The 26,200-nt window shown below is 50.3% G+C and overlaps 1 protein-coding gene across 4 annotated transcripts in view; it reads left to right on the top strand.

Annotated features, from left to right (window-relative positions):
- HGTX (HGTX homeodomain transcription factor) overlaps window positions 1-26,200 on the top strand; it is a 110,416-nt gene that overhangs the window by 41,531 nt on the left and 42,685 nt on the right. For 2 of the 4 annotated variants that reach the window (XM_071687925.1, XM_071687928.1), the window contains exon 2: window positions 9,911-10,080. In XM_071687925.1, the coding sequence (XP_071544026.1) occupies window positions 9,911-10,080 (170 nt within the window). Of the gene's footprint in view, window positions 1-9,907; window positions 10,081-26,200 lie in introns of all 4 variants that reach the window. The other 2 variants (XM_071687924.1, XM_071687926.1) reach the window with 1 other exon arrangement.

Below are 26,200 nucleotides of genomic sequence, written 5' to 3'. Positions count from 1 at the left end.
GTAATACTGATAATAATAATAATAATAATAATACTAATAATAATAATAATAATAATAATAATAATAATAATAATAATAATAACATCTTGCTTTCCCAACAACAAGTGGCGTTAAATTTAAACGTTTTATATTCTTATGACATTTTTTTTTCAACTTTCGGTGAACTGGAAAAAGACGCCTTTCCAAGCCTTGTGTAAATCTATTTGTAAATCGTAAACGGACGGTAAATAACTGGTCTCTCATTCGCTCCAATGAACTGATAAAAATGTCTTCCAAAAATCATATATTATTTTTCCCGCCGAAGTAAACTGATCACGGACGCTTCCATTTACGGCGAAACGGGTAAATCATTTACTTCTTTTTCCCCGACGGCTTTTGTTGTTCTTAAATGATATGATAAATATTCATTACTTCCGTTAGTTGGGTGATCCCCCCCCCCCCACCCCACCCTCGTAAATCAACGCGAGTTTCAAAATCGTTTTCGTTTCCACGTAAGGAACATACATGTATATTCTTCTTTAATACATTTTCTTTTCTTTGGTCTTCATCAAGGAGAAATCTTCACAAAGATTCTTTCTTTTATTTTTTTTTCCTTCGTTCGTTATTCATAATTGCCAAGGATAATAACTCTACATTATTTATCGATAATTTTTCTTTTTCGGGGGGGCGGGCATGTTGGTAAAGTTTTGAGTTAAGATTTTTTTTTTTAATCCACCGTTTTTCGAGATGAATAAATCGCCATTACTTTTACGAAATGGGAATTTTAGATAATTTCTGTCGCTTCTGTCTTCTGTGAGTCGTTTCTGTCTTCCGTGAGTCATTTCTGTCTTCCGTGAGTCGTTTCTGTCTTCTGTGAGTCGTTTCTGTCTTCTGTGAGTCGTTTCTGTCTTCCGTGAGTCACTTTTCTCTTCAGCTAAAGATGAATCTTTATTATTTCGTCCAATTTCAATGATTAATAAAACTTCAGCATTTTTTTTTTTTATCCCTTTTGACTTCAACGAAGATATACGTCTTTACTGCTTGGCTTCAGTAAAGATGAACCTCTTTACTACTTGCGTTCATCTTTACCCTCAATAAAGATATACGTATTTACTACTTGCGCTCGTCTCTGGCTTCAATAAAGACACATCTTTACTACGTGCATTCATCTTTGACTTCAATATACGTCTTTACTACCTGCGTTCATTTTTTACTTTAATAAAGATATACGTCTCTACTACTTGCGTTCATTTTTGGCTTCAATAAAGATATACGTCTCTACTACTTGCGTTCATCTTTGGCTTCAATAAAGATATACGTCTCTACTACTTGCGTTCACCTTTGGCTTCAATAAAGATATACGTCTTTACTACTTGCGCTCGTCTCTGGCTTCAATAAAGACATACATCTTTACTACGTACATTCATCTTTGACTTCAACATACGTCTTTACTACCTGCGTTCATTTTTTACTTTAATAAAGATATACGTCTCTACTACTTGCGTTCATTTTTGGCTTCAATAAAGATATACGTCTCTACTACTTGCGTTCATCTTTGGCTTCAATAAAGATATACGTCTCTACTACTTGCGTTCACCTTTGGCTTCAATAAAGATATACGTCTCTACTACTTGCGTTCACCTTTGGCTTCAATAAAGATATACGTCTTTACTACCTGCGTTCATTTTCGACTTCAATAAAGATAATCTTTACCACCTTCCCGATCGTTTTCGTCAGTCAACGGAGGACTAAACCCTCGTAACTCATTTACCATTTTCCAAAGTCGTGTTTATACCGGAGGGGGACGTAATGTGTATGGAAGACGGTGGCTGGCATTGGAATGAGTCTTCCTCAGCTGGTGTCTTATCTCGGGCATGCGAACCTTCCCTGGGATAAAAAATATATTCGCGGGGGGGGGGGAATATTTCCCTGGATAAATATTGGGAGGTGGATTATCACGCGGGAAGGGGGTGGGGGAAGTTTTAGGTGGAGGGGGTTAAGTAATAGGGGGGAATAGAAAGAGGGAGGGGAGTCTGGGACATTTCCAAGAGGGCGACTTCTAGGTTGGGGATCCACGGGATACGTTTTTGGGGATAGAGAAGTACTTGTCCTCCCGCATGATTATAGTCTTCCCCTTCTCCAGTCCCTCTTATCCTCTGTTCTATCCTCACCTACTCCTATCCTGCTCTGACCTATCCACTATCCCAGCTTACGACAGTAGAGGCCGAAATAATATCTGTAGAACAGGGGAGGAGGGAGAAGCGTATTCCTGGGGGATGGAGAGGTTCGGTTGAAGAAAAGTGACACGAGGACAACTCACAATAAGGATGGAAGGATTGAACAAACAGTTCGAGATAAGCAAATCGCCCACGGATGCATGGTACACCCTGCACACATGCAACGGCGGTAGCCCCAGTCAACTGTTGCAACGGTGGGGGGACACAAACACTCACTCACCCCATCTTCTGGGAATCGTATCTTGTCTCCATGATGTGGAGGTTTCCAGTATAGGTTAGGAGATAATGGTCATGTTCAACTCTTTCGTGTTAACGTGTGGTGGAATTGTATTTCATGTGGCTACAGAAAGAGATACACTTGAATATAAGTAGTGTACTACTTACCCATCTGAAGGTGCTGAACGAGTTTGAATTAAGTGACCAAATATGTTCAGAGAGAGGAAGAGTATAAGATATGTTCAGTGCGAGAAAGAGTATCAGATATGTTCAGTGCGAGAAAAAGTATCAGACACATTCAGCGTAAGAAAGAGAATCAGGCGTGTTCAGTGCAAGAAAGAGTATCAGACATGTTCAGTGCAAGAAAGAGTATCAGATATGTTCAGAGCGAGAAGAAAAAAAAAAAGTATCAGAACGAGGAATGGGAAACAAATGTGAAGATGATGATTGGACTCCTTAAAAAAAAATGTATAAAAGTAAACGGGATAACAGGCTAAAGATTAATTATTCATGGAGAAGAGAGAGAGAGAGAGAGAGAGAGAGAGAGAGAGAGAGAGAGAGAGAGAGAGAGAGAGAGAGAGAGAGAGGGCAGACGATTAGGACAAAATCCTGAGGGACATTAGCGTTAATAGGATAAGACGGGGCGGGGAAGTCGCTCCATCAACGACCAACGCCATGAAATGGCCGTAGAGGGGAGGGACGGGTCGGGGGAAACACTCAGACACATCAATGGACACAAGAGAAGCGGAAAAGCCGAAGGAAGCGAATCAAGTCAACAAACGCGCTTATGCCACACCCCCGTCAAGTGCCCCACACACACACACACACACACACACACACACAATCAGAGGGACACGCACGCAGGGGTTCACCGGATATTCGCCCCCCAGAGAGAGAGAGAGAGAGAGAGAGAGAGAGAGAGAGAGAGAGAGAGAGAGAGAGAGAGAGAGAGAGAGAGAGCCGCAGACCTTGTGGTTTTAACCAAGGCGGGAATAACAATTCTTCGGCTCCTGTGTCTCACCAACAATTTCTCTCTCTCTCTCTCTCTCTCTCTCTCTCTCTCTCTCTCTCTCTCTCTCTCTCTCTCTCTCTCTCTCTCTCCTCCACCCCACCTCAAGCCTCGTCCCCCTGGCGGCAAATCTCCAAGTCGTGTGGCGGGTCACGCTCAGTCCTAGGTCATTGGCGCAACCCTGACCTCCCCCAGCTGTCATCACATGGGGGGCCGTCTGTCATGCTGCACGGCTGGCAGACTCTAGGCCCAGCTGTCATACGGAACGAGTGTCATACGGAACGAGTGTCACGAGCGGTGACTGTCATACGGAACGACTGTCATGAGGGGTGACTGTCATACGGAGCGACTGTCACGAGCGGTGATTGTCATACAGGGCGATTGTCATACAGGGCGACTGTCACACGGGGCCTCTGTCATACAGGGCAAATGACATGGAACTATTAACACACACACACACACACACACACACACACACACACACACACACACACACATACAGGCTTCCGTGGCGTAATGGTTTGCGTCAGTGACCATACTTTTATGCACGAGTCCGCCCGGGTTCGAATCCTGGGAGCGGCGATCGGCCCACAGCCAATCTCAGAGGTTCATCCTCCCCTTGAGGGCTGGTCGACAAATGGGCACATGGCTAAGGCTGGTGTGTGTGTGTGTGTGTGTGTGTGTGTGTGTGTGTGTGTGTGTGTGTGTGTGTGTACACGGCAACACCAGTGTCAAACACACACAAGAGAAACTCAAGGTCTTGATGCAATTTCTCCATGTGTCTTGAGGAGGGCGTGGCGACACCATCTGACGAGATGTCGCTGCAGGAAGATGAGGTGTTGAGCCAGAGGAGGAGGAGGACAACTGTCGTCGTGCCTTTCTTTATGAAAGAAGACAGGGAAATCATGCTGGATTAGAAATTGGATGACTCCCTAAATTCTGAGACAACATGGATTCAAGGAAAGAAAATCAGGTGTCACTGGATTTCTACAAGAGAGTGAGCCAGTGACACCTGATTTTCTTTCCTTGAATCCATGTTGTCTCAGAATTTATTAGGGAGTCATCCAATTTCTAATCCAGCATGATTTCCCTGTCTTCTTTCATAAAGAAAGGCACGACGACAGTTGTCCTCCTCCTCCTCTGGCTCAACACCTCATCTTCCTGCAGCGACATCTCGTCAGATGGTGTCGCCACGCCCTCCTCAAGACACATGGAGAAATTGCATCAGAGAGAGAAAGAAGGCCCAGCGTATTATGTGTACCTGGCATGGCAGAAAGTATTTGACGCTTTATCAAATACGAGAACGGCAAAGAAGATGGATCTGTCTTCACCCAGGAATTAGAGGCAGATCTCAATGGAGGAAGAGTTATCTTAATGGAATGGGGCACAAAGGGCGCATTCAGATAAGACTTTACGTTATCTCAATTGAGAATCACAGGTGACGCACCGCAGGGCATGGCACACTGGACTCCTACCGAATATGTTTGGGGATGATACCGAGGTTACGAGAGGCAGTCGAAAAAATGAGGGAGACTGCATCCACTTACAAGGGGACCTAGACAATTCAACACGCGTTTTAAATGCTGGGTACTGAGGACTACAGACATTGAAAGAACGTTTGTATATGAATATTATTCAGTACCAAATAAGCTCCAGGAATGTATCTGTGATAGATAACTGTCTATAGACACTGTACCCATCCTTTCGCCACAGCGCCACACTGGGAGAACAGACAAGGAGACAAACTGTCTGCTGGCGAGTATGAGAATCGCATTCGAGTGTAAGGACTGGGAAATATAGAGCAAGGTGTTCAATCCTGTATCTGTTCATGACTAGAATGTGATCCTGGAGTTATGGTCACCAAATCTAAAACAAGTGAGTTATAGCGTATGCAAGAGGGATTAAAAATGGATGAGAGAAAAGTAAGGGGTGGCTTGATCATGACCCTGTAATCTTTAAAACCTCTTTGTGGATGTCAACGGTGAACAGTTCTTCGAAATATGTAAAGACTGAACAGCCAGGGGCAACATGAACAAATGAAGTAAGAAAATGAAGTAAGACACTTGTTAGAAAGTGAATTACTTTCATAATATATGAGTGTTGGATGTATGGAGTAACGTGAGTGCTGAGATAGTGAATGTGGATAGTATGAACTATATTTAAAAAACTGATCACAGACATTTCAAGAGATGGGGTCCCTCGGAAGTAGAACTCCCTTCCCGTACAGTACAAGAGATGGGGACCCCACCAGTGTACAACTCCCTCCCCGTACAGTACAAGAGATGGGCCCACACGTGTGTACAACTCCCTCCCCGTACAGTACAAGAGATGGGGGCCCGCGAGTGTACAACTCCCTCCCCGTGCAGTACAAGATATGGGCCCCCACGTGTGTAGAACTCCCTCCCCGTACAGTACAAGAGATGGGGCCCCACGAGTGTAGAACTCCCTCCCCGTACAGTACAAGAGATGGGGTCCCACGAGTGTAGAACTCCCTCTAAATACACAGATACACTCCACTACACCCAGACACATACACACTATGCCTCCACTACACCCCACACAGACAGAAACACCCCCTGCACTACACCCTCTCCCCAGCTCTCACTCCCCCTCCTCCCTCCCTCACATTATAATGCACATATTTATTCACTATTGACTCGAGATTGAATGAAGGCGAGCAAACGACCCAATTGGCCGTTAATGGGGTCACGTGCTGTCGTTTGCAGGGTCGTTGAGCCGTTAGGAGACAGCCTTGTTGACACAACCCGCTGATAACGACCAGCGAGGGATACTCCCCCCCACCCCCCCTCCTTCACATCCCAACCCTAACTCCTCCCTTCCCCCTCCCACCCACCCCCCCCCCCTCCCTAATTCTGCCGTCATCTTTTGGAGGGTTGGGAGGCAACCACACCAGGCCTGGCCATGGTAACTCACTCTCTCTCTCTCTCTCTCTCTCTCTCTCTCTCTCTCTCTCTCTCTCTCTCTCTCTCTCTCTCTCTCTCTCCCACTCCTCTCACTCCCTCTCCCTCTATCACTCCCTCTCCCATTATCACCCCCTCTCCATTACACCCTCTCCCACTCTCACTCCCTCTCCCTGCATCACTCCCTCTCCCATTATCACCCTCTCCCACTCTCACTCCCTCCCTCACTCCCTCTCCCTCTATCACTCCCTCTCCCATTATCACCCCTCTCCATTACACCCTCTCCCACACTCTCACTCCCTCCCTCTCCCTCCATAACTCCCTCTCCCATTATCACCCCCTCTCCATTACACCCTCTCCCACACTCTCACTCCCTCCCTCTCCCTCCATCACTCCCTCTCCCATTATCACCCCTCTCCATTACACCCTCTCCCACACTCTCACTCCCTCCCTCTCCCTGCATCACTCCCTCTCCCATTATCACCCCCTCTCCATTACACCCTCTCCCACACTCTCACTCCCTCCCTCTCCCTGCATCACTCCCTCTCCCATTATCACCCCCTCTCCATTACACCCTCTCCCACACTCTCACTCCCTCCCTCTCCCTGCATCACTCCCTCTCCCATTATCACCCCCTCTCCATTACACCCTCTCCCACAGTCTCACTCCCTCCCTCTCCCTCCATCACTCCCTCTCCTATTATCACCCCTCTCCATTACACCCTCTCCCACACTCTCATTCCCTCCCTCTCCCTGCATCACTCCTCTCTCTCGGGGAAAGTTCCATAACTTCTCTGTTAACTACATAAAGTTTTAAACATTATGGACAATATTACTTTCCCCTCTCGTGATCCCCACTCATTTAAACTTAAATAAACCAGCCCTGGGCTCTGTGGCGGTGAAGCATGACCTTCGAACCCGGGTCCTCGAGTACCGAGGGAGGGCACGGCTCCGCACCGGGCAAGCAACGACCAGACCGCCTTCGAACCCGGGTCCTCGAGTTTCTGTGGTGGATAAGCGATGCCGGGCCCGCCCACTTCTGCCAGCCAGTGGATGATGATGATGATGACGACCATCGAACACGGGAGGTCTTGAGTGGTGGAGGATGAGAGGCGCGCGCCCCCCGGCCAGCCACCGTATGACAATTATCGAACTCGGGTCCCCGAGTGGTGGGGGTGGAGAGCCATCCCCGGCCAGCCAGCCAGCCACCATGCCGGCCGGCTGGTGGTGGTGGGTGGGTGGCTGGGGATGAGACACATGTGTTATCACAAGCAATCTCCGGGGGTCTCACACGCCTTTATGGTTCCTGGGAGGCAGGCACACTGTGTGGGAGAGGGGGGGGACACACACTGTGTGGGAGAGGGGGGGACACACACTGTGTGGGGGAGGGGGGACACACACTGTGTGGGAGAGGGGGGGACACACACTGTGTGGGAGGAGGGGGAGGCACACTGTTTGGGGGAGGATGGGGGACACACACTGTGTGGGAGAGGGGGAGGGGGACACACACTGTGTGGGGGAGGAGGGATACACTTTGTGGGAGGGGGGAGACACACTGTGTGGGAGAGGGGAACATACTGTGTGGGAGGGGGACACACTGTGTGCGAGGGGGACACACTGTGTGCGAAGGGGATACACTGTGTGCGAGGGGGACACACTGTGTGCGAGGGGGACACACTGTGTGCGAGGGGGGACACACTGGGTAGGAAAGAGCTATAGGAACAGTGTGTGGGAGAGAGGCTATAGGAACACAGTGTGGGAGTGGAGGCTACAGGAACACAGTGTGGGAGTGGAGGCTACAGGGACACTGTGTGGGAGAGGCATCACGGAGGGCGTCACGGAACCAGAAGAACTGAAGAACAAGTCAAGGAGACTCCACCCCCCCTTGAACACGACCCCCCCTGAACACGACCCCTGAAGGTCAGGTCAAAGGTCGGGTCGTCACACCCAGGGGAGTCGTAATTCACGCCCTCGAGGGTCGTACCGTCGTACTCTTAGCTCGCATAGTCGTGCTGGAGGGTCGTACCGTCGTGCTGAGGGTCGTGCCGTCGTGCTGGAGGGTCATACCGTCGTGCTGGAGGATCGTACCGTCGTGCTGAGGGTCGTACCGTCGTGCTGAGGGTCGTACCGTCGTGCTGAAGGGTCGTACCGTCGTGCCGAAGGTCCTACCGTCATGGTCTGAGGTCGTACCGTCGTGCTGGAGGATCGTACCGTCGTGCTGAGGGGGTCGTACCGACGTGCTGGAGGGTCACACCGTCGTGCTGGAGGGTCGTACCGTCGTGCTGGAGGGTCGTACCGTCGTGCTGGAGGGGTCGTACCGTCGTGCTGCAGGGTCGTACCGTCGTGCTGGAGGGGTCGTACCGTCGTGCTGGAGGGGGTCGTACCGTCGTGCTGGAGGGGTCGTACCGTCGTGCTGGAGGGGGTCGTACCGTCGTGCTGGAGGGGTCGTACCGTCGGCACTACGTCGCTGCCTGTAAACACTATCAGCTCAAACAAAAAAAACAAAAACAAAAAAAAAAAAACAAGAACAATGGTGTTAACACACGTGCGTGTGAGGAGGGGAGTGGGGGGGAGGAGACGACATCTCACACACACACACACACACACACACACACACACACACACACACACACACGAGGGGAAGTTAGTACATTACCCTGGGGCTTGGCGGCACGCGCCCGCCACGTGTGGGGGGGTGGGGGGGGGTGGCACACACACGCGCGTGCACCGCCCCGCCCCGCCCCGGCCTTCCTCGTGTACACTTGTCGGGGAGGATGTCGGGGAGAGAGCAATGTGTTTAGTGGGCGGGAGGACCCTGTTATGGCTCGTAAAATTAGGACGAGGAAACGACGGGGGGAGGAGGAGGAGGAGGAGGAGGAGGAGGAGGAGGAGGAGGAGGAGGAGGAGGAGGAGGAGGGGGAGGAGGAGGAGGAGGAGGAGGGGGGAGGGGGAGGAGGAGGAGGAGGAGGAGGAGGAGGAGGAGGAGGAGGAGGAGGAGGAGGAGGAATACTTGACGTGGGGGGAGAGGGCGTCTCCATCCTACCCCCTCCCCTCCCCCCAGGCACAAGGGGGGGGGATATTATATGCCTTCATGGGGAGGAGAGAGATCTGGGGTAGTCTTTCTTTATTGAGTACCAATATATGATTTATTATAGACCTATAATATATATATATATATATATATATATATATATATATATATATATATATATATATATATATATATATATATATATCCTCTTAGTCACGTGTTCCCTGAGTCTTATGTAGTTCACCATTTACTTGACCTGGGGGTCACCCCGCACCCAGGACCCATTCCTTGACCTGGAGGGTGACCCTGCTCCCAGGACCCATCCCCCAGCCCTGGGAGAGTGACCTATCTCCCACCAACCCATCCCCCAGCCCTGGGGGAGTGTGTGTGACCCATCCCCCAGCCCTGGGGGAGAGTGTGACCCTTCCTCCCACTAACCCTCCCCCCACAGCCCTGGGGGAGTGTGTGTGACCCATCCCGCATCACTGACGACCCATCTCTCTCTTCTCCCCCAGCAGGCCTGCCCGTCACCATGGACAAGGACGGCAAGAAGAAGCACACGCGACCCACCTTCTCCGGCCAGCAGATCTTCGCCCTGGAGAAGACCTTCGAACAGACCAAGTACCTGGCCGGGCCCGAGCGGGCCAAGCTGGCCTACGCCCTGGGCATGACCGAGTCCCAGGTCAAGGTGAGCCCACTCCTGCGACCCAGTCAATTGCACTTCTGTACGTGGACATGATCCAAGCATCTTACAGGCTCCCAAAGGATATATATATATATATATATATATATATATATATATATATATATATATATATATATGCATGTGGCGGTTGCTGTTCCCTGTGGGGCGGGGTGGCGTCGGAAATGGATGAAGGCAAGCGAGTATGAATATGTACATGTGGATGCGACTGTAATGTATATGTGTATATACTACGTATATGTACTTGTATCTATATCTATATATATATATATCTATATATATATATATATATATATATATATATATATATATATATATATATATATATATATATATATATATATGTGTGTGTGTGTGTGTGTGTGTGTGTGTGTGTGTGTGAATATGAACGGCTGGGTTTTTCTTCGTCTGTTTCCTGGCGCTACCTCGCTGACGCGGGATACGGCGGTAAAGTACAAAACAAAAAAAGATATATATATATATATATATATATATATATATATATATATATATATATATATGAAGGATAAGAGATGCTTCACTTACCTTGGCTGGTTCGTCCTGCTGGAGCCAAAGTTGTGGGTCAACTTACCTGAAACAAATAAGAGAGATTCTCACATTAATCTATGTACTCTGGTAGTAGTCGTGGTAGTGGTAATTGTGGTTGTGGTGGTAGTAGAAGTGGTAGAGGTGTTGTAGGTGGTGTTTGGTGGGAAGGACAGTGGTTACGGGAGGGTGAGGGGTGATGGTGAGGGAGGGAGGTGTGTGTGTGTGTGTGTGTGCTGGGGTGGAAGCGCGTCTCCACCACCTCAGGTCTTGCCAATTTAGCCGACACTCGGGGTCCGGTGCGCCCATCTGGGCGGCCTCCTCGCCCCCCATCACACCCACTCATAAGGACCCCGACGCCAATACAAATGGCGCCCAGCTTGAGCGTCCTCACCCGTACACCCCCACGCCTACACACACACACACACACACACACACACACACACACACACACATACATGGAAACATATCAGTACATATGCTTTTACATATGTATACACACGACGGTACAATTAGACAATGGAAAAATCCAGATAATGATAGATATAATGTCATGTATTATGCAGTATGCGTGTATACAGTGAACATAATGACGCTAATATACATACTCTTTGATTACCTGTTCATAATGAATGATCTATAGTGTATGGGGGAGGGAGTTGTACACTCGTGGTGCCCCATCTCTTGTACTGTACGGGGAGGGAGTTGTACACTCGTGGTGCCCCATCTCTTGTACTGTACGGGGTGGGAGTTGTACACTCGTGGTGCCCCATCTCTTGTACTGTACGGGGAGGGAGTTTTACACTCGTGGGGGCCCCATCTCTTGTACTGTACGGGGAGGGAGTTGTACACTCGTGGGCCCCCATCTCTTGTACTGTACGGGGAGGGAGTTGTACACTCGTGGGGGCCCCATCTCTTGTACTGTACGGGGAGGGAGTTGTACACTCGTGGTGCCCCATCTCTTGTACTGTACGGGGAGGGAGTTGTACACTCGTGGGCCCCCATCTCTTGTACTGTACGGGGAGGGAGTTGTACACTCGTGGGGGCCCCATCTCTTGTACTGTACGGGGAGGGAGTTGTACACTCGTGGGGGCCCCATCTCTTGTATTGTACGGGGAGGGAGTTGTACACCCGTGGGCCCCCATCTCTTGTACTGTACGGGGAGGGAGTTGTACACTCGTGGGGGCCCCATCTCTTGTACTGTACGGGGAGGGAGTTGTACACTCGTGGGGCCCCATCTCTTGTACTGTACGGGGAGGGAGTTGTACACTCGTGGGGCCCCATCTCTTGTACTGTACGGGGAGGGAGTTGTACGGGGAGGGAGTTGTACGCTCGTGGGGGGCCCCATCTCTTGTACTGTACGGGGAGGGAGTTGTACACTCGTGGGGCCCCTCTTGTACTGTACGGGGAGGGAGTTGTACACTCGTGGGCCCCCATCTCTTGCACTGTAACGGGGAGGAGTTGTACACTCGTGGGGCCCCATCTCTTGTACTGTACGGGGAGGGAGTTGTACACTCGTGGGGGCCCCATCTCTTGTACTGTACGGGGAGGGAGTTGTACACTCGTGGGGCCCCTCTTGTACTGTACGGGAGGGAGTTGTACACTCGTGGGCCCCCATCTCTTGCACTGTACGGGGAGGGAGTTGTACACTCGTGGGGCCCCCATCTCTTGTACTGTACGGGGAGGGAGTTGTACACTCGTGGGGGCCCCATCTCTTGTACTGTACGGGGAGGGAGTTGTACACTCGTGGAGCCCCATCTCTTGTACTGTACGGGGAGGGAGTTGTACACTCGTGGGCCCCCATCTCTTGCACTGTACGGGGAGGAGGTTGTACACTCGTGGGGGCCCCATCTCTTGTACTGTACGGGGAGGGAGTTGTACACTCGTGGGGCCCCCATCTCTTGTACTGTACGGGGAGGGAGTTGTACACTCGTGGGGCCCCCATCTCTTGTACTGTACGGGGAGGGAGTTGTACACTCGTGGGCCCCCATCTCTTGTACTGTACGGGGAGGGAGTTGTACACTCGTGGGGCCCCATCTCTTGTACTGTACGGGGAGGAGGTTGTACACTCGTGGGGGCCCCATCTCTTGTACTGTACGGGGAGGGAGTTGTACACTCGTGGGGCCCCCATCTCTTGTACTGTACGGGGAGGGAGTTGTACACTCGTGGGGCCCCCATCTCTTGTACTGTACGGGGAGGGAGTTGTACACTCGTGGGCCCCCATCTCTTGTACTGTACGGGGAGGGAGTTGTACACTCGTGGGGCCCCATCTCTTGTACTGTACGGGGAGGGAGTTGTACACTCGTGGGGCCCCATCTCTTGTACTGTACGGGGAGGGAGTTGTACACTCGTGGCGCCCCATCTCTTGTACTGTACGGGGAGGGAGGTGTACACTCGTGGGGGCACCACCAACTCTTGAACTTCCTCGACTATCATACAACTTCTCAAACTTCTGTATGCTGTCCACACTCACAGCCCCACCATGCATGTTGCCCCCCTTCATCCACTACCCTACTGTATAAAAGCACTTGTTTACATCTTGTTTACCACCCCATCATACATGTTGCCCCCCTTCATCCACTACCCTACTGTATAAAAGCACTTGTTTACATCTTGTTTACCACCCCATCATACATGTTGCCCCCCTTCATCCACTACCCTACTGTATAAAAGCACTTGTTTACATCTTGTTTACCAAGCCTGTTGTTTAACATCTCATATCGACCTCTGGTCTATTCAAAACCTTTGCATTTTTGTAGGAACATATCTGTCCGGTATGATGGAACTGAAAGACTGTGATCAACTCGCCCCTTACTCCTCTTTCCCCGCGGTGGGCAAAGCCATAGCCCTCTGGACCATATCTAACTTAATCCCCATTTCTCCCATCTCTGGTTCTATCCCCATTTGTCCCATCTCTGGTTCTATCCCCATTTGTCCCATCTCTGGTTCTGTGTCTACCACCCTCCCTCCAGACCTGCTGTATCAATTCGCTGTCCACAAAACCCAGCGTAGTTGACTGGTGTGCTGGGAGTAACATTCCCCCAGCTGTAGCCTCATAGATGGTACGGAGAGAGAGAGAGAGAGAGAGAGAGAGAGAGAGAGAGAGAGAGAGAGAGAGAGAGAGAGAGAGAGAGAGAGTCGCTCCGCTGAATATTTCCTTCATCATGTACTTATATATGTAGTTCTAACATGTGTGCCAGCAGACAGTGTATGTGTGCTTGACAATGGTCATATGTAGAATCGGGTACATGCAATGTAGATTCTAAGCTCTTTTTCACAAATATTTACAGCCTATTCCAAGCTCATTTTCACATAGAGGGATTCAATTTTTGTTTTTCTTTTTTTAAACTGGGTCCCATCCTCATTAAAGCCATATCGTGGTCATACCTCATGGATTATGAGGTTTCTCTAGATCCCCCCCTCATGCAGTTACTGACCATTCTCTCTCTCTCTCTCTCTCTCTCTCTCTCTCTCTCTCTCTCTCTCTCTCTCTCTCTCTTTGTCCAAATGGCTCTCACACTCTCATAGTTTTGAGAATATGTTATGTGCGACATCCTCGTCTAAATCCTCCATGTGTCATACGTGAGTGGACCAATCTTTCGCAATACGTCGTCGCTTTGCTCTGTCATCAACCCTTCCCTAAAAAGGCGGGGGCGGGGCCGCACCTCAGCACAACACCCTCTGTCTCCTCTCTGAAATGATTGGCACGACACACCTGGCCCTCTCCCACCACGGCGGGCACACGAGAGTTCCACAGCGAACGAACGGGCGCCTAACCTCCATGTACATAACGCTGTCGGGGGACGTACAGTGCCTATGTACACATAGAACGAAATGACACCGCCATACAGACACAGAGGGAGGGGTATATACCTTCCTTGTATACACACACACTGTCATACACACACCACACATAGACACAGACACACACACATAGACACAGACACATACACACACACACACAGTAGACAGGATATCGTCTGAGTCTGGGATAAATAGTCCCAGATAGTCCCAGTCCCACGGTCGTCTACCCTCCCCAGTAACGTAACATGATCTCGACGTTCACAATCAAGAATGACAACTGAAACAAAAAGAAAAAAATCGATAAAATAAGAGACTATGTGAAAGATTTTCTTTGGGCGTTTTTTTTTTTGTTTCAAAATAGTGGAAGAAATTCGTGCGTGTTGCCAGGGTCTGAGATAAGCGTAGAGACAAGCCTTAAACTTCTGGAGAAACTGGGGGGGTGCCGGAAGGGGCGCTGGTGGTGATAGTGGTAGTGGAGGGGCAGTAGCAGTGTTCGTGGTGGTGGTGGTGGAGAGGGGCAGCAGCAGTGTTGGTGGTGGTGGTGGTGGAGAGGGGCAGCAGCAGTGTTGGTGGTGGTGGAGAGGAGCAGCAGCAGTGGTGGTGGTGGTGGTGGTGGAGAGGGGCAGCAGCAGTGTTGGTGGTGGTGGAGAGGGGCAGCAGCAGTGTTGGTGGTGGTGGTGGTGGTGGTGGAGAGGGGCAGCAGCAGTGGTGGTGGTGGAGGGGTCAGCAGTGTTGGTGGTGGTGGAGGGGTCAGCAGTGTTGGTGGTGGTGGAGGAGGGGTCAGCAGCAGTGGTAGTGGTGGAGGGGTCAGCAGCAGTGGTGGTGGAGGGGTCAGCAGTGTTGGTGGTGGTGGAGGGGTCAGCAGCAGTGGTGGTGGTGGAGGGGTCAGCAGCAGTGGTGGTGGAGGGGTCAGCAGTGTTGGTGGTGGTGGAGGGGTCAGCAGCAGTGGTGGTGGTGGAGGGGTCAGCAGTGTTGGTGGTGGTGGAGGGGTCAGCAGTGTTGGTGGTGGTGGAGGGGTCAGCAGTGTTGGTGGTGGTGGAGGAGGGGTCAGCAGCAGTGTTGGTGGTGGTGGTGGTGGTGGAGAGGGGCAGCAGCAGTGTTGGTGGTGGTGATGGAGAGGGGCAGCAGCAGTGTTGGTGGTGGTGGAGGGGTCAGCAGTGTTGGTGGTGGTGGAGGGGTCAGCAGCAGTGATGGTGGTGGTGGAGGGGTCAGCAGTGATGGTGGAGGGGTCAGCAGTGTTGGTGGTGGTGGAGGGGTCAGCAGTGTTGGTGGTGGTGGAGGAGGGGTCAGCAGCAGTGGTGGTGGTGGAGGGGTCAGCAGTGTTGGTGGTGGTGGTGCTGTACCGTGCTGGGGGTGGAGCAGTGGTGGAGCACATCAGTAGTCGACCATTACCCCCCCCTCCCCCTTCATCCATTATTTATCATAGTACAGTCTAGACCCGCCCTGCCCCGCCCCGCCCCGACCCGACCCGACCCGCCCCGACCCTTAAATGGTGATCAAACTGTTACTCTTCACTGTAGAACAACCGTATCACTGTAGGCCGGCCACATCACAGCAGGCCGACCACATCACCGTAGCTCGGCCATTTCACTGTAGGCCGACCTTATCACTGTAGCGAGGCCACATCACTGTGGTGAGGCCACATCACTGTGGTGAGGCCATATCACTGTAACTAAGCCATATCACTAAAGGACTGTAGGCCGGCCATATCACTGTATCGAGGCCATATCACTGTAGCGAGGCCACATCACTGTAGTTAGGCCATATCACTGTAGCGAGATTGTAGCGAGGCCACATCACTGTAGCGAGGCCATATCACCGTAGCTAAGCCATATCACTATAGGCCGACCTTATCACTGTAGCCAGGCAATATCACTGTAGCGAGGCCAACCATATCACTGCTCCTCCTCCCCCCGTGCCATCTCCCAAGGGGTAGTAATACCCTCTTTTTCACCAGCCTGGGAGGGTATATCTGTCACTGCTGGGAGAGCCAACAGTGACAAATGGCGTCGTAGCTTCGTCTCTTCGATGTATATCAACTGACTGTTATATTTCTCTCTTGTGTCTCCCCTGATGATGTGATTATGACACGAAAGTGCACTTGGGAACTTATCGTGTTTCATTTTCCCCGTGGACTCATAGGAATATATATATATATATATATATATATATATATATATATATATATATATATATATATATATATATATATATATATATATTCCAACTCTGATACATAAAACTTATCATTCCTATACGATAGTGGGAGTAATTTTGGTGAGTATTTCTAGTTGTAAATCAACGATTCTGTCTTTAATGCGATGTTTTGAATGCTAATAAATGACCGCCCAGGTTTTTAAATGGTTCTCTCAAGCCCTTTTTTTTTTCTTTTTTTTAAGCTAACAATTTCCATTTTTTTTTTTTTTTTATCTAGTGAGATGAAGTAGAGGCTCTTTAATGGAGGAGTGGGGAGAAGGGCGTGTGTGTGTGTGTGTGTGTGTGTGTGTGTGTGTGTGTGTGTGTGTGTGTGTGTGTGTGTCAGGGGGTGTAATGGCGAATGGTTTGTCATAAGCAGTGGAGTGGGGAGGGGAGTGGCGACTAAGGGGGGGGAGAGCGCTCGCTTCCTCCCCACTGAGGAAACTTAACACCCCACGTCCTCACAAGTGAGAGGCGCCCTCAATCTAATCCCTCACAAATTAAATTTTCTTTTCCACCTCATTTCCCTCATGGGGCCGGGGCGGAGGGGGAGCAATGCCTGGTCTCTCTCTCCCTCCCTCCTCTCCCCACCGCCTCCTTTGCATTCTCCCCATCTCATCACCTCCCCCAAAGCTGTGATCAGTAACAGTCTCTCGATCACCCCCCCCCATCCTATCCTAGCAATCTCCCCAATCTACTCTCTCAGCCCAACACTCTCTTGCCCCACTCTCCCCACCTCTCTTCAGTAATCTCCCCTCTCTCGACACCAGCAGTCTCCCCATCTCTTCCCTCTCCCCTCCCGTCACCTCTTCAGTAACCTCCCCTCTCTCGACACCAGCAGTCTCCCCATCTCTCTCCCCGCCCCTCACCTCTTCAGTAATCTCCCCTTTCCCGACACCAGCAGTCTCCCCATCTCTCTCTCTCCCCTCTCCTACCCGCATTTTCCCCTTATCCCAGCATCCTCCCCACCTTCCCCTCCCTGCCTCTTCCCCATCTCCCGCTCTTCCTCTCCCCAGCTTCCCAGGGCTGGCGCCTGCTCCCCTGGGAGCGGGGAGATGTGGTTAAGATAAGAGTTATCTCCTCATTACCCGCCTCCCGCTATCTGATGAAGGCATGGCAGCATCATTGCTCGCTCTATTTACGGGGCTTACCACGCCCCCTCCGCCACCACCACCACCCTCCAACACGGCTTACCACGCCCCCTCCGCCACCATCACCACCTTCCAACATGGCTTACCACGCCTCTACCACCACCACCACCCTCCAACACGGCTTACCACGCCCCCTCCGCCACCACCACCACCTTCCAACACGGCTTACCACGCCTCTACCACCACCACCACCACCCTCCAACACGGCTTACCACGCCCCCTCCGCCACCACCACCATCACCACCTTCCAACACGGTTTACCACGCCTCTACCACCACCACCACCACCCTCCAACACGGCTTACCACGCCTCTACCACCACCACCACCCTCCAACATGGCTTACCACGCCTCTACCACCACCACCACCCTCCACCACGGCTTACCACACCCCCGCCACCACCACCCTCCAACACGGCTTACCACGCCCCACTACCACCACTCTTCAACACTGCTTACCACGCCCCACCACCTCTCCAACACTGCTTACCACGCCCACACCACCATTACTCTCCAACACTGCTTACCACTACTTTCCAACACTGCCAATCATGCTCCCACCACCACCACTCTTCAACACTGCCCACCACGCCCCAAACATCACCACTCTCCAACACTCCTTACCACGCCCCCACCACCACTCCAACTGCTTACCACGGCCCCATCACCTTTCTCCAACACTGCTTACCACGCCACCACCACCACCATTCTCCAACAGTGCCTATCACCGCTCTCCAACAATGTCTACCGCGCACCCACTACCACCGTCACAACTCTTCAACACTATCTACCGCGACCCCACCAGCACTCTCCAACGATACCTACCACGCCCACACCACCACCATCATCACTCTCCAACGCTACCTACCGCACCCCCCATCCCCTCCCCAACACTGCCTACTTCGTCCCCACGCCCACCACTCTCCAACACCACTATCCCTCCAGCACTAGTTACCACGCCCCCACCAACACCACACAACGCCACTTACCGCGCCCGACCATCCCTCTCCAACACAACAACTTCGTGCATCCTCCCGCCACTACTCTCCAACATTATTAACCACGCCCCCACCATCACTCTCCAACACAACTACTTCGTGCATCCTCCCGCCACCACTCTCCAACATTATTAACCACGCCCCCACCATCATTCTCCAACACAACTACTTCGTGCATCCTCCCGCCACTACTCTCCAACACTACTAACCGCTCCCTCATCCTTACCAACACCCCTCCAACACTATTTACGGTGTCCCCACTACAATCCACCACCATTCTCCAACACTATATCAAGACCCAACCTCCACCACCACAACGCCATCACCACCAACACCATTACTTACCACCTCTCAATGCTAACTCCAACACGCCCCTCCCACCACCACTCTCCAACACTCCGCCCCGCACCACCACCGAAGCTCTTCAGTAATAGTTCCTGCGTCACCCCATGCTATCTCCATCACTCCAACACCACTTTTCAACTGACCACACGGTATCTCCACCATTCTCCAACGTCATCTACAGACTCGTCCATCCCGCCTTCAGCAATCTCCACCATTTACAGCGTCCTCCACCACCGCACCTCGAAGTCCCAGCCGATCTCTCCTCCATTCTCCAACACTATATCCAGGGTCGACCACGCCACCCGTTCTCCACCATTATCATCTCCAACGCCCGTCCGATCCTTTGGTTTCTTCCACCACTATCTCCACCATTCTCTCCCACACCGTTTGATCCGACGTTCATCCCCACCAGGTATAATCTCCAACAATGCTTCCCCAACACAGTCATCAAGCCATTCTTCACTATCTCCAACACAGTCCGTTTGGTGGTGTTTTCACCAACACTAATCACCAACTCAATCGATTCCTCCCTCTCTCCCTTATCTCTGCCGATACTGCCATAGCCATCCCGATAACACCACCACAACTGTCGGTTACACGTTAGGCCGATATACCATCAAAGCCGATAACACCACCAGCGTGTCATAACAGCTATCAGTCCACCGATTACCCCACTAGCCGATAACACAACCAGTACAACCGATACACAACCAGCACCATTCATAAGAGATGAAACAAGCACCGATAACATTGTCATCAGTGCCACCGATATATACTACCAATATACTACTAGCAGTACCGATAACATGACCAGCCTACCGAAACACCACCGAAGACATAAGCAACACTACCGATATAAACACCTCTTATATAAATAGTACCACCGATATCAACACCACCGATTTTATAAGCAATATTACCGATATAAACATCACCGATAATATGAGCAGTACCACCGATAATATACGCAATACCACCGATACAACACCCTACGATAACGTATGCAGTACAACCGATAACAACAGCAGTACCATCGACGTCAACACCACCGATAACATAAGCAGTAACACCGATACCATAAGCAGTGCCACCGATACGTAAAACCAGCATAACCGATAACCCTGCCAACACCGCGGGGTCAGCCATCGCCCCCGATAACATGGCTATTTTCCCTGATAAGCCACCACTACCCCCGATACACCACCAATATATCACCCCGATAACCGCCAATGACAAACCCTTCATGCGCAAAAGACATTGCCACCAGCAATCCGATAATCCGATAGCAGAGCTAACACGCAGCGCCACACCGATAACATCATGCGAAATGGATAACACTAGCGACATCACCGATAACGCCATCGGCACAGCGAGTACACTACCGCCGACAACGCTATTAGTAAAACCCCAGCACCCTCCCCCCGATCACACTACCAACACCCCGATAACGAGACGAGCAACAACACCGATTAAAACCAGCACCGCCAACAAAGAGACCAGCACCCCCGATAACACCCCTAACGCCACTATCACCCCCGATAGCACCGCCAGCACCACTACCATCCCCGATACCATTACAAGCACCAACGATAACACTTCCAGTACCACCGATAGCATACCAAATACCACCGATAACACCATCATCACCGATAACACCTCCAATATCACTACCGATAACAAGAGTCACCGATAACAAACCGGGACCATCTAAAACGCCAATATCACCACCGATAACACACCGGAACCATCTACAACGCCAATATCACCACCGATAACACAAAGGGCCACCGATAACACACACACGGACCATCTACAACGCCAATATCACCACCGATAACACAAAGGGCCACCGATAACACACCGGAACCTTCTACAACGCCAATATCACCACCGATAACACAAAGGGCCACCGATAACACACCGGAACCTTCTACAACGCCAATATCACCACCGATAACACACAGGAACCTTCTACAACGCCAATATCACCACCGATAAGACAAAGGGTCACCGATAACACACCGGACCCATCTACAGCGACAATATCACCACCGATAACACAAAGGGCCACCGATAAAACACAGGGACGCTAATACCACCAGGACCGCGATCGGGGGTAATGGCACAAGGAGACAGCTAACCCCTATCCAATCCAAACCGTCATCCAATCCTTCTGCCTACCACTACCCGTGTTCTAACACCCTCCCCCCGCAAACAACGGCCTAACACCCCCTCCCCCCTTAAACAGCGTCCTACCCCCTCAAACAGCGTCCTACCTCCCCTCAAACAGCGTCCTACCCCCCTCAATCATCGTCCTATCCTCCTCAAACAGCGTCCTACCCCCCTCAATCATCGTCCTAACCCCCTCAATCAGCGTCCTACCCCCTTAAACAGCATCCTACCCCCTCAAACAGCGTCCTAACCCCCTTCCCCCTCAATCAGCGTCCTACCCCCCTCAAACAGTGTCCTACCCCCTTAATCAGCGTCCTACCTCCCCTCAAACAGCGTCCTACCCCCTCAAACAGTGTCCTACCCCCTCAAACAGCGTCATATTCCCTCAAACAGCGTCCTACCCCCTTAAACAGCGTCCTACCCCCTTAAACAGCATCCTACCCCCTCAATCATCGTCCTACCCCCTCAAATAGCGTCCTACCCCCTCAATCATCGTCCTATCCTCCTCAAACAGCGTCCTACCCCCTCAATCATCGTCCTATCCTCCTCAAACAGCGTCCTACCCCCTCAAACAGCGTCATACCCCCTCAATCATCGTCCTAACCCCCTCAAACAGCGTCCTACCCCCTCAATCAGCGTCCTACCTCCCCTCAAACAGTGTCTTACCCCCTCAAACAGCGTCCTACCCCCTCAAACAGCGTCCTACCCCTCAATCATCGTCCTACACCCCTCAAACAGCGTCCTACCCCCTCAAACAGCGTCCTACCCCCTCAATCATTGTCCTACACCCCTCAAACAGCGTCCTACACCCCTCAAACAGTGTCTTACCCCCTCAAACAGCGTCCTACCCCCTCAATCATCGTCCTACACCCCTCAAACAGTGTCTTACCCCCTCAAACAGCGTCCTACCCCCTCAAACAGCGTCCTATTCCCTCGAACAGCGTCCTACTCCCTTAAACAGCATCCTACCCCTCAATCATCGTCCTAACCCCTTTAAAGAGCGTCCTACCCTCTCAAACAACGTCCTACCCCCTTAAACAGCATCCTACCCCACTCAAAGAATGTCCTACCCCCTGAATCAGCGTCCTATCCCCTCCCCCCTTCAAACAGCGTCCTACCCCCTCAATCATCATCCTACCCCCCTCAAACAACGTCCTACACCCCCCCCCCCCACCGTACCCATCAACCCCCCCCCAAAACAAGAAAAAAGATCAGCGTTAGTCTCTTGTGTAAGAAACACACAACAGATTTTTTTTTTTTTTTACCCCAGATTATGTAAATGGGATCCGGGGCGCCTGCTTCTAACCCGTTTATGAGTCCCAAACGTTTGCTTATAAAATCAAATTCGGCCGCGAGGCATAGCCGATCCTGGGGTTTACAACCCACCCCCACCCACCCACCCACCCATACAACACCCATACAACCCAACACCCCTCCTGGGGGCCTTCCCTTCCCCTCTTTCCCCCCCTCCTCAATCTCCTTTGTTCACCTTTCGTATCATAATTTGTTCATGTGAACACATTCTTATATATATATATATATATATATATATATATATATATATATATATATATATATATATATATATATATATATATATGAATATATATATATATATATATATATATATATATATATATATATATTCGTCTCTTCGTTGTATATCAACTGATTGTTATATTTATCTCTTGTGTCTCCCCTGATGATGTGATTATTACACGAAAGTGCACTTGGGAACGTATGGTTTTTCATTTTCCCCCGTGGACTCATAGGAATATCTTGATCACGCGCAAAATTGTGATCCTTTCCAATATATATATATATATATATATCCCCTTTCAACCCACCGCCCTGCTGCCTTCCCGTCCATCTCGCTGTAATTGTAACAATGAACAAATGAAACGCGTCCACACTTTCTCCTCTTCCTTGCTTGTGTTTGTTCATGAGCCATCTATCTCTGTGTTTGCTCATAACCGATCTATCTGTGTTTGTTCATGCGCTAGCTAGCTATCTCTGTGTTTGTTCATAACCCATCTATGTCTACGTCTGTTCATAGCCCATCCATCTCTGTGTTTGTTCATAACCCATCTACCTCTGTGTTTGTTCATAACCCATCTATCTCTGTGTTTGTTCATAACCCATCTATCTCTGTGTTTGTTCATAACCCATCTATCTCTGTTTATAACCCACCTATCGTTTGTGTTCGTTCATAAGCTATGTATCTCTATGTTTGTTCATAAGCCATTCATCTCTGTGTTTGTTCAAGGTCCAACTTAAGTTTGTATTTGTTCAAAACATAATAATCGCCATATTTGTTTAAGACCCATCCATCTTTGCGTTTGTTCATAGCCAATCTGTCTTCATTTGTGTTTGTTCAAAGCCCAACTATCTTTGTGTTGTTCGCAGCCCATTTTTGTTTGTGTTTGCTCAAAGATCATCGATCCTCCTTTGTGCTTGTTCAAAGGCAATCTATCTTTATTTGTGTTTGCTCATAATCCATCTATCCTTCTTTTCGTTTGTTCATAACCCGTATATCTTTGTGTTTGTTCATTGCCCATCTGCTCTTGTGTCTGTTCATAGTTCATCTATCTTTGTGCTTGTTCATTGTTCATCTATCTTTGTGTTTGTTCATAGTTCATTTAACTTTGTGTTTGTTCATTGTTCATCTATCTGTGTTTGTTCATAGTTCATCTACCTTTGTGTTGGTTCACAGCCCATCTATCTTTGTGCTTGTTCAAGACTTACCCATTGTTCTCTATTTGGTCACACTTGTTCCCCAGGTCATGTATCCCTGTTCTCCATAGTTCATTCGTGTTCTTGAACATCATGGGCCAAAGACCTTAACATAGCCAAACACACACACACACACACACGTATCCTGCAAGAGGTCACATTGGTGCGCGTGGTCCAGTATATTCCTATGAGTCCACGGGGAAAATGAAACACGATAAGTTCCCAAGTGCACTTTCGTGTCATAATCACATCATCAGGGGAGACACAAGAGAGAAATATAACAGTCAGTTGATATACATCGAAGCAACGAAGGTAGGACGCCATTTGGTAAACATGCGATTGCCCAAGATACACACACACACACACACACACACACACAAGGTCAAGAAACGGGACAACACAGACTGTAAATATCTCTCTCTCTCTCTCTCTCTCTCTCTCTCTCTCTCTCTCTCTCTCTCTCTCTCTCTCTCTCTCTCTCTCTCCATCTCTTTTCCCTGCCTTACATATGTACACTCACATGCTATGGTGGTGACGCACTTGGCCATCTCCCCCACTCAATCGCGGACCCTAGGGTGAGTGCGTTACTGAGTGCGTACACTCAAATGGGACTGAGGGAGGGAGGGGGCAACTCGGTTCGTTGCCTTGAGGCTCCGCAGGTGAGGGGTTTGCAAGCATGAACAGTCGTATTGGACGGCGTTCAAAATGAAGAGAGAAGAGTTTAGAAGTATGTTTGACATGACCACGACGGTACGACCCTTGAGCACGACGGTACGACCCTTGAGCACGACGGTACGACCCTTGAGCACGACGGTGCGACCCTTGAGCACGACGGTACGACCCTTGAGCACGACGGTACGACCCTTGAGCACGACGGTATGACCCTTGAGCACGACGGTACGATCCTTGAGCACGACGGTGCGACCCTTGTGCACGACCGTGCGATCCTTGAGCACGACGGTACGATCCTTGAACACGACGGTGCGACACTTGAGCACGACGGTACGACCCTTGAGCACGACGGTACGACCCTCGAGCACGACGGTACGACCCTTGAGCACGACGTTACGACCCTTGAGCACGACGGCACCTCCCCAGACCACGACGGTGCGACCCTTGAGTACGAATGTACCTCCCTTCGCTACGACGGTACGGTCCTGGAGCACGAACGGTACAAGTACTGATTACGATAACATGCATGACCTTTGACCCAGGGTAGGTGGTGCGTAAGGGAAGGACGTGGGGGTCAGAGGTCACAATTAGACAATGACATGGGCTAGATCAAAGAAATAGGGACGTGGGGTTCAAAACGGCCGGAATGGGGAGGAGGAGTGGGGTTCGGAAATGGGCGCGTGGGCGTGGGCGTGGGGATGGTGATGTGTGTTTTGATTGGTTCTCTCCCTCGCTCGGGTGACCTGCTTGCCATGTCCTCCCTTGTGCGTCCTAGGGCGTTGACGGGTCCAGGGAGAAACCTCTGTAATGTATATATATACATATGTTATTTCATGTGTGGCGAGGTGGCGAAGGGAATGAATAAAGGCAGACACTATGAATTATGTACATGTGTATATATGTGTATGTCTGTGTGTGTATATATATATGTATACGTTGAGATGTATAGGGATGTATACTTGCGTGTGTGGACGTGTATGTATATACATGTGTATGTGGGTGGATTGGGCCATTCTTTCGTCTGTTTCCTTGCGCTACCTCGCTAACGCGGGAGACAGCGACAAAGCAAAGTAAATAAAAATAAATAAATATATATATATATATATATATATATATATATATATATATATATATATATATATATATATATATATCATCGATCCCTGAGCCTTGTGTGGTTGAGCCCGGGTCGACGTTAACGGGCCCGTGAGCCCAGTTCCTGGACTCATCCATTGCTCGGAACTGAGACAAGTGAGCTCACGTCTTTACGAAGCGAACATACTGAGCCGAGCACCAGGGCTGCGCTGAGGTTCATCTCTGGACATCCCCACCCCCCTCTCTCCCTCTCAGCTCACAGCCTGGCGATGAGCTGAGACTGTGGGTGGTGCGAGCTCCTGTGAGCCTCTAGTCTCACTCATCTCCTGCCTCAGAGGAAAGGTGAGATCAGACCGCGGTGTGTGAGTTTTGGGAGTCCAGCTTGAGATTGGCTC

This window comes from Panulirus ornatus, chromosome 44 (assembly GCF_036320965.1).
Source record: "Panulirus ornatus isolate Po-2019 chromosome 44, ASM3632096v1, whole genome shotgun sequence".
NCBI lineage: Eukaryota > Metazoa > Arthropoda > Malacostraca > Decapoda > Palinuridae > Panulirus > Panulirus ornatus.
Note: the sequence above shows the minus strand (reverse complement) of the source record. Positions and strands in the feature narration are given on the sequence as shown.